General features: G+C 41.8%; 2 protein-coding genes across 2 annotated transcripts; one reads left to right on the top strand and one right to left on the bottom strand.

The window, feature by feature from the left end:
• Positions 1-172: 172 nt before the first annotated feature.
• On the bottom strand, positions 173-2,844 carry srrd (SRR1 domain containing). Its single transcript, XM_046387287.1, has 6 exons — positions 2,476-2,844; positions 2,329-2,369; positions 2,022-2,233; positions 1,830-1,928; positions 1,090-1,241; positions 173-1,008 (listed from the first exon to the last, which is right to left on the bottom strand). The coding sequence occupies exons 1-6, from the start codon at positions 2,622-2,624 to the stop codon at positions 768-770; spliced, it is 894 nt and encodes a 297-aa protein (XP_046243243.1). The 5' UTR covers positions 2,625-2,844; the 3' UTR covers positions 173-767.
• Positions 2,845-3,319: 475 nt separating this feature from the next.
• tfip11 (tuftelin interacting protein 11) lies at positions 3,320-8,566 on the top strand. The gene is made up of 15 exons (XM_046387270.1): positions 3,320-3,484; positions 4,030-4,237; positions 4,551-4,716; positions 4,795-4,951; positions 5,063-5,190; positions 5,324-5,485; positions 5,696-5,887; positions 6,022-6,201; positions 6,311-6,445; positions 6,545-6,648; positions 6,767-6,935; positions 7,077-7,320; positions 7,460-7,602; positions 7,738-7,903; positions 8,061-8,566. Exons 2-15 carry the CDS (start codon positions 4,032-4,034, stop codon positions 8,405-8,407), a joined length of 2,499 nt encoding a protein of 832 aa, XP_046243226.1. The 5' UTR covers positions 3,320-3,484; positions 4,030-4,031; the 3' UTR covers positions 8,408-8,566.
• The last annotated feature ends 444 nt before the right edge of the window (positions 8,567-9,010 follow it).

Raw genomic sequence — 9,010 nt, 5'->3', positions numbered from 1 at the left:
AAATATCATATAAAATAGTATGTCTTTTATGTAAAAGTTACATTTTTACCACATAGAAATGCTCTGCAAAGAACATATCACTTTGAAAAGTCAATTCTGACAACAAGAAAGCATTTGATACCAGAGACATTCATGTTCCACCTGCTGAAAAGCATCTACTGCTTTTGTTTTCAGAAAAAAAGAAAAGGATAAAGCTAGTTGTATTACGTGTGATGTATCATCTCATTTGAGTGGCTTTCAGATTGACTTCCATGCTGTACTAACTGAAGAAAATGTTTTCAAAAGGTCTGTATAATCGTTACTTAGAGAATAACAGCACAAGGAAGAGCAGCTGTGTTTCACTGCCTTCACTGGTTGAACTTTTCAAAAAATAAACTGAAATTTCAGAAATGGGCTCTTATTTAACTGAAACCACACCACATCGTGACCTCACTTTGTCCTGAAGTACACCTGCACGTCACTGCAGCCGGATGAGAAATTAACCCAAAGGAGGTCACTAAGAGCGAGATTTTATTGTTTTATTGTTAGGAACTTCCCCAAGAGGCTCAGCAGTACTGCCTTCATCCCGTGAGACAAACTGCTGTGATGGTGACTCACTATTACAAGATTTAATTCTCAAGTTCAGATAAGAGATAAGATAAGAACTTTATTGATCCTGCAGGAAATTGTTGAAAGTAGGAAGCAGGGTGCATTTATTTAAAAACTGCTTAAATCAATGTCAACAATAAAAACACTCAGTGCTGTCCATTCCTTGTCCATCTTCTGTCTCAGCTCTGGATTTTCCTCTGAATAATCTCTAAATCAGCGCAGTGTTGGTACTGTGGTTCGGGTGGATCCACCCAGGTGGACTGTGGGAGTCTGTTAAGGCTGCCGGTAGGAAAGGTGATGACTGCTGTGTCACTGAAGACGTCGATCAGTCGGGATGGACAAGGCAGCTGTCTCTCCTCACACACGGACACGGCTTGTGTAATGTAGCTGTAATCGCGCTTGAACTCCCTGTCGATTGTCCTGTTGGGACGACAGACAGGAGATGTTAACTAACTTCCAATTTCTTAACCGTTAGCTGCCTCATTCATGTCTTGTACAAACCTTTCTCTCATGCCAATGAAGCTGTTTCCAATGATTATCATCAGAGGAAGACACTGTGCACTCCAGTTCTTCCACAGAAGGTTGTTGTACAGGGCTTTCCCACAATGCATCAAGTAAAAGAGCGTGGGCCTGGTCGCCAGACGTTTCCCCTCCTGCACAGTACAGTGCGACAGACGGCCAGTAAGCTATGAAAATCAACTACTTTTCAAATGTTTTATGTTAATTTATTATTTACATTCACATGCTAAAAAGACACTTGGACATATGAGATTTGAAAATTTACCACCAAGCAAACATTTTAATAAAGCACTTTTTTTCATGCTTAGGAACATTTTAGCAGCTGAGTCTTAAATCTTGGTTGCAAAGAGTTTCCTACAAGCTCTTAATCCCATAACACTGGAAACTTTCACGAAAACGCCCACACTTGCAGCTCAGATACCTCCCAACATTAACTCTGAGTATTTACATAAAAAAACGTAAGCATTTTTCGGTTTGATTAAAAAAAAACTTGTTGAGGTCTTGACAGAGCTGTTAAGCATTTGTAATTTTAATTGACACGGCTGACTCATTCAACACTGGCGTTATCAACATGTTCTCTGCACTGTCTCCCAGAGGTTTTTCACTTTTCAAAATAAAACACAACTGTCAACATTCAACACTGGCATTATCAACATGTTCTCTGCACTGTCTCCCAGAGGTTTTTCATTTTTCAAAATAAAACACAACTGTCAACAACTGACCTCGTTTTCTGTGAGTACAGTCACACCAAGTTCTCTCAAAACATCCCTCTCTCCAGAGGAGAAAGCAGGGTCATACACGGAGCAGTCCTTCAGGGGAATCTGGAGGGAGGAGGAGCAGTGAGGCAGAATTTATAATGAACAGGGTCTCGTGTCGAATGTTTGTTTTCTCATTAGATAAACACATCCTCTAACCTGTCCGGCATCCAGCAGCAGAAGCAACATGGCAAGCTGGTAGCGAGCTGAGACGCAGGAAGAAAAGGGGCCGAGGCCATAACACACACACTCCAGCTGCTGGCATGATCTGCCGTCTCCGCTCCTCCCCAGCTCATCGGTGGTGGGGTCCTCAATGCCCCCTTTCTCTGGAGGTTTTGAGAGAGCTGCTGATCCTGCACCCAGCAGCTGTTCTGAAAACAGGGATTTCAAAGGTTCACTGAGCTGTAAGAAAAATAGTTCCACAGCCAGGAAAAATATGTGGTGCTAACTTCTCCAGGTGACTCACCTTTCCACTCCTGCCAAAACTCCTCGCATCTTAGCTCAGACCTACAGAGGAGGATACGCAGCGTTATTGTATCATTCTGAGTTCGTGTACAAGAATTTTTACTGCTATTCTAGGACTATGCTGCTTAACTGGACTTAGACTTCTTACACCGTGTCTCTAATTCGTTTAACAGTTTTCCCGATGTCCAGCTGCTCTTGGCAGCATGCTGCATTTGAGGACACCTGAAGTGTTTTTGATTTCCGCGCTGTACCCTTTCTTCTCCCGGCCACCTGCCACTCCTCCCCGGTGTCCGACATCTATGATAATTCACCGGTTGCCCATATACCCGTGCACAGACATTTCATATCGATATTCGTTTTATCAACAACGTTCGGATATAAGCGATGCCTCTGGTCGGCATGTCTGTAGCAAGTCGGACTATTTACGGTGTAACACACGGATTTCCTCTTCCGGTGTTATGCCATATTTTGTATTCCTTGGTTTACCCTGGATAAATAAATGAATAATAAATACGCTGCAGGTGAGTAACTTATACGTCACCGTTGTGATGGAAGAAACTACGTTTTCTGAAGCGCCAAATCGAAACAGTCGTATTAAAAATGGTTAATCATTTGATACAGTAAAAAGGACGACGTCTGCTGGCCAAAAGTTGGTATTGCATGCATTTGTGTGCGTGTTTATTAAATATATTGTTAAATCTGTTATTAAAACATTTGCAAAGAATAAAATTAGTTTCACTGTTTTCATTTTGTATAATTACTTGACATTTGTGATTGGAGATAATGACCTAATCATCTCACTGTGGGGAAACACACCAAATTCTATTTGATTGAAATTATTTTAAAATACTACCATTTCAGTTATCGAAAAATAAAATCGATTTATTTTCTCAATTATTTTGTTTGTTGTGTAACACTGAGACATATCTACGCGTGTTCATGCGAACATATACGACAAGGAATTACAATTTTCAGGGCACAAAATTTGATACAACACCGGCAGTTATTGTGACAACCGGAAGTACTTGTGTTTTCGTGCCTACAACGACTAACGTGAAGCTTCTATCACTTCAGTCGAAATATCTTTCGTTGCTCTCACGAAAGAATGAAAGCATACTTTTCTTGATCTCTGAGCAGGGAGATAACGAACATTTCAGGTAAGAAACACTTCCTCCTAAGTTTTTCGGACAAAACGAGCGGTTTGCATTAGCTAACAAGCTAGTATATACTAGCTTAACGTTTGTGTTTTTTCCTCAGGGGCAGAACTAGCAATGTAGCTAGTTGGTTAGAGATGTTTACGAATAGTACTTGTGTTGCTAGCTAGCTACCATCTGCTGTTTCAGATGATGTTGTTTGTAGTAAATCTGTTGAAAAGACTAAATATGAGCTTAGCTTGTTAAACGATATACTACATCGATATGCTATATCGTTTAGAAAGTTAAGATCATTGTTGTTGACATCATTTCCAGGTAAGATACAATTTCCATTTCATTTCGACTAAAAATAAACAAAGAATTCTGGATATGAGGTTAGTGTAGCCGAAAGAAAAAAATCTCAATGTATTATAGCTAACGTTAGATTTCTTAACGAACTTTTGGCTACCGCTGGTGGCTTTCATTCGCATTTAATTATCTCGGTTGTCATTTGAATTTTTTACGTTACTTTAACCGTCTTGGTATTTTTGTTTCTATGATTTATGCAGAGATGTCAATGTCCCATCTGTATGGGCGGCGAGATGAGGAGGAAGAAGGTGTGGAGGTGGAGAGTTTTGAGGTGACTGACTGGGACCTTGCCAATGAATTCAACCCCGATCGCCGCAGATTCAGGCAGACCAAGGAGCAGGCTACCTATGGCATCTGGGCTGACAGGGATTCAGACGAGGATGAAAGACCTAGCTTTGGAGGCAAGAAGTAAGGCATGGGTTCCATTATATTGCAGCCTTAATTCTCTTGATGTGTCTTACATCCGTTTCCCCTGTTGAAATGTGTTTCCCCACACCTCAACCTGCACACAACCTTATCCTTTACCCCAAGCGGTCCTCCTCTGTGATGCTTAACCTGACACCAACCTTATCCCAACTCGATCACTGATCTCTGCTATGCCTAACCCCGAACCATAACCTTACATTGCCTGTGACCCCAATGGGGCAAACGTCGCTATTCAACAGTACAAGGTTTTTTAAAAACAATTATTAACAAGTTGAGTGATTTGTTTGTATTTTAGATCGAAAGACTACACTGCTCCAGTGAACTTTGTGAGTGCTGGTCTGCGTAAGACTGCGGCTGAGGAGAAACAGCAAAAAGCAGAGGGGGGTTCTGATGACTCTGACAATGATGGCCCTTCAGCACCTCCTGCTTCTCGTGGCACTGCGCCCAAAAAGCTTCAGATGGTAAATTTTGTTCTTGTCGTTGTTCTTTGCTCATTGTAGTATGTTCTGTAACAGTGTTTTGTCTATTATTGTCCTTAGGGTAATTTCAGGGGGAACCAGTCCCAGAGGTTTGCAGGTGGCATACAGTCTGGAAAAGGCATTGGGAGCTGGGAGAAGCACACCAAAGGAATTGGACAGAAACTTCTGCAGAAAATGGGCTACCAACCAGGCAAAGGACTGGGCAAGAACGCTCAAGGTGGGCAGGCCTGAAGAGGTTGTGTTACTGAGATGTTGGGTAATACTGTGATTTGTTGGAGCAACAGAGTAGGGTTGATATATTCTGACCTCGTCCCCTCTATTTCTGCAGGTATTGTAAACCCCATTGAGGCAAAGGTTCGAAAAGGCAAAGGAGCAGTGGGTGCTTATGGCAATGAGCGAACCCAGCAGAGTCTTCAGGATTTCCCTGTGATCGACTCAGAGGAAGAGGAGGAAAAGGTACAGTGTTATCAAAAGATTATCTATGCCTCTTTTCCAGCTATGCTCACTGTTGTGTTGTCTAGCATAAGTGACATTGTAAAGTCAATCATCATTATTATTTTGACTTAATTCTCCATTTCTGTCTCTGTAGGAGTTTCAGAAGGAGCTAGGACAATGGCGTAAGGATCCTGCAGGCCCTGGAGGAAAGAAGAAGCCCAAGTATTCCTACAAAACTGTGGATGAGCTGAAGGCTAAAGGCAAGCTGGCAGTGCGCAGTACAGCAGTATCTGCTGGAGAGTTGGCACAGGTCAAGGTATGTTGGAAAAGGCTTATATTAAAACTCCTTTGTGTCTGTCTCACAGCAGAACACTGTGGTTTTGATCAGCACACCTCTTGAATTATGCTGCAATGTTGTATAAGTCAGCTGTACTTTTGCACACAGTCTGTTGTGGATGAAATTCTTAAATGAATGTAAGCTCATGGTCAGCTGCTATTTTTGTCTATTTTTCTTATATCTTTCTAGGTAATAGATATGACTGGAAGAGAGCAAAAGGTATATTACAGTTACAGTCAGATGTCCAACAAGCACAGCGTTCCAGACGAAGGTCCACCGAGCATTTCCGCTCAGGATCAGAAGGGATCCGGCTTTGCTCTCCCTGAACTCGAACATAACCTGCAGTTACTGATTGACCTTACAGAACAGGACATATTACAGGTATGAGAGTACCAAACATATCTGTAGTTTTATGTCATTGTGATTTCTACAGGTTTTCTGTGTGCCACTCTAGTATGTTCTCAACCACATACTGACATATTTTCTCTTTTCCTATCTTATATTACCTCCTTCAGTCTGCCAGACGTCTGCAGCATGAAAAAGATGTGGTTGTCTCTTTGAGCCACGAGTCACGAGCGCTGCAGAGCAGACTGGAAGCAGAGGAAGATGCAATCCGAAGAATGGAGGCCGTTCTGGCATTTGTCGAGCGTTTTCCTTCTGCAGAGATGGCACCAGGGGAGGGACCCACCTTGCAGGTGCGTAATTGTTGAACACACAGACTCATAGCTACAGTTCAGTCCATGTTCTGTTATCACAGCCACATAGGTAACTTTTGGTTTTGGTACCTTCCTCCTCTTTCTTCAGGAGTGTGCTCGGATCTTTGAGACTTTACAAACAGATTATTATGAAGAATACAAGACAATGGGACTTGCTGATCTGGCTGTAGCCGTTGTTCACCCGTTACTCAAAGAGAAACTTCGTTCCTGGGATCCTCTGAAGGTATGATTTTGGATTTATTCTAGGCTTTTCCATACTTCCATTATTGGCATTGATTAGTTAATTATTAATAAAGCTACCCCTGTTCTCCATTTATTTCAGGACAGTTCTTATTGTCTGGAAGACATTGGTCAGTGGAGAGCAATTCTTGAATCTAGAGACCTCCACTCCAGTGTCACAGATTCAAACATGGACCCTTACCACAGGTCATTTTAAACACTCAAACTTAATTAAGCTGTGCTGGAGAGATTTGGATTAGTTCTACTACTAGACGTTGGAGTTTGTATTTGATTGTATGTGTACTTTTTTTTTGTTGTTGTTCAGACTGTTGTGGGAAGTGTGGATCCCAGTGATGCGGTCCTGTGTGTCAAGCTGGCAGCCTCGTATGGTTGGGCCAATGGTGGATTGCGTGGAAGTGTGGGCTCCTCTTCTTCCCCTGTGGATCCTGGATCACCTGTTGGAGCAGCTGATTTTACCACGGCTACAGAGAGAGGCAAGATACACCCACTATGTCCATTTAAAGACACACATACTTAGAAATGGAGAAACTCCAGTGGTTTTGTTCCTTTCACATAGTTTACTTGTGAATAATTTCCCTCTACATCACAAGCTGTTTTTGTTTCCTGTTTTGTAGGTGGAGAACTGGAACCCTTTAACTGACACAGTGCCCATCCACTCCTGGATTCACCCTTGGCTGCCTCTTCTCCAATCCCGTCTGGAGCCGCTTTACCCACCAATCAGGAGCAAGCTATCTAACGCCTTGCAGCGGTGGCATCCCAGTGACGCCTCAGCCCGCCTCATCCTGCAGCCTTGGAAAGACGTTTTCACGCCAGGTGCATGGGAAGCCTTCATGGTGAAAAACATCATTCCTAAGTTGGGTATGTCTTCTTCAGCAACAGCTTTAAGTATGCCATACCAGTGGATGAAAATGATTTCCCTGCAGGTTTATTCATGCCTGTTCCTCCTTTTCCTACTGATTTCATTTCTTCATGTGATGGCTCTTCTATCCCTCCTCAGCTTTGTGCCTGGAAGAGTTGGTCATCAACCCTCACCAGCAGCAGATGGAACCATTTCACTGGGTGATGGACTGGGAGGGAATGTTGTCTCCCTCCAGCCTTGTGTCCCTGCTGGACAAAAATTTCTTTCCAAAGTGGTTGCAGGTCAGTCAGTGACTATACTTTGACAGTGAATTGTAGACAGGATGTAGTTAAGATGCACTTAGCTGCCATTAATTATTGCTTATTTGTTTGTTTATTGTGACTTTGTTATGCTTGTTTATGTTTTGTTGATTATAGGTCCTGTGTTCATGGTTGAGCAACAGTCCAAACTATGAGGAAATCACTAAATGGTATCTGGGCTGGAAAAGCATGTTTAGTGATGTCCTGCTGGCACAACCACTCATTAAAGAGAAGTTTAATGAAGCTTTGGACATCATGAACCGTGCAGTGTCCTCAGGCATGGGTTAGTATTACACTCAGTCCCAGAAAATAAACACATGCAAACTACAGAATATCTTTGCTGTTATAAAATGATGATAATTCATCACTTCAGTCATTTTTTTTCTCTCTGTATTAAAATATTGTACAATATATTCATCCGTTCTTTTTCATATCCACAGGTGGATATATGCAACCTGGTGCAAGGGAGAACATTGCATATCTAACCCAGACAGAGAGACGAAAGGACTTCCAATATGAAGCGATGCAGGAGCGGAGAGATGCTGAAAGCGTGGCTCACAGGGGCATCAGTGCTGGTGTGCCAACTAACTTTAAAGATCTTATCCAGACCAAGGCAGAGGAGAACAACATTGTCTTTATGCCTTTGGTGGCCAAGCGCCACGAGGGCAAACAGCTGTACACGTTTGGGCGTATTGTCATCTACATAGACAGAGGGGTTGTATTTGTGCAAGGAGAGAAGACTTGGGTGCCCACATCTTTGCAGAGCCTGATAGATATGGCCAAGTGAGGGTGGACTGACTGGTTCTTTGGTCTGTCAAGTGTGAAAGAAAATAAGAAGAGTAAATGTTGTTTCTTTATGGAACTTCAGGATGCTTATCCTTGTCATAGTTGTCTTTGTACATTTTAAAGTGTTGCAAGAACTGTGAATAAATCTTTTTGGAACATATGTGGTGTACTGTGTCACTTTTTTGTATTAGATGTGCAAAATGAACAATTGCATATGTTCAGGTACTGTGAGTGCAGTATAGTACAGGTGTTTATATTACATTAACTGTTCAGGTAGTAGTGCAGACAGAAACTTTCTTGTAATTCATATTTATTGCAAGCAAGCAAGCTCACTTTTGTAGAAAATGTACCACAGGAAAGTGAAGTATGGCAATATAAGAATATGTGCATTTACAAAAAAAAAATTACATTTGTGATACTTATGTTCATGACATTTTGAATGATGTCTGACTTTACTGTGCGTTTTTGGGTACATTTATACCATCTCTGCTTTTTTAATTCTTTTGTACGGAATAACAATTTAATGATAGAAATAAGGAATAAAGTAGTATTTCATTTGTCGGTGTAGTCTTCCTGCATGTCTTTGCGATATCATTGTGCATTT

The sequence above is a fragment of the Scatophagus argus genome, chromosome 4, assembly GCF_020382885.2.
Source record: "Scatophagus argus isolate fScaArg1 chromosome 4, fScaArg1.pri, whole genome shotgun sequence".
Lineage (NCBI taxonomy): Eukaryota > Metazoa > Chordata > Actinopteri > Scatophagidae > Scatophagus > Scatophagus argus.
Note: the sequence above shows the minus strand (reverse complement) of the source record. Positions and strands in the feature narration are given on the sequence as shown.

Excerpts from the sequence above, each read along its gene's own strand:
- srrd (XM_046387287.1), bottom strand. The coding sequence starts at position 2,624 with ATGTCGGACACCGGGGAGGAGTGGCAGGTGGCCGGGAGAAGAAAGGGT. Across the intron at positions 1,242-1,829 it reads CTGTACTCACAGAAAACGAG|GAGGGGAAACGTCTGGCGAC; the intron begins GTCAGTTGTTGA and ends TGTACTGTGCAG. Across the intron at positions 1,009-1,089 it reads TTCATTGGCATGAGAGAAAG|GACAATCGACAGGGAGTTCA; the intron begins GTTTGTACAAGA and ends TCGTCCCAACAG.
- tfip11 (XM_046387270.1), top strand. The coding sequence starts at position 4,032 with ATGTCAATGTCCCATCTGTATGGGCGGCGAGATGAGGAGGAAGAAGGT. Across the intron at positions 6,202-6,310 it reads GGGAGGGACCCACCTTGCAG|GAGTGTGCTCGGATCTTTGA; the intron begins GTGCGTAATTGT and ends CTCTTTCTTCAG. Across the intron at positions 6,446-6,544 it reads GTTCCTGGGATCCTCTGAAG|GACAGTTCTTATTGTCTGGA; the intron begins GTATGATTTTGG and ends CATTTATTTCAG.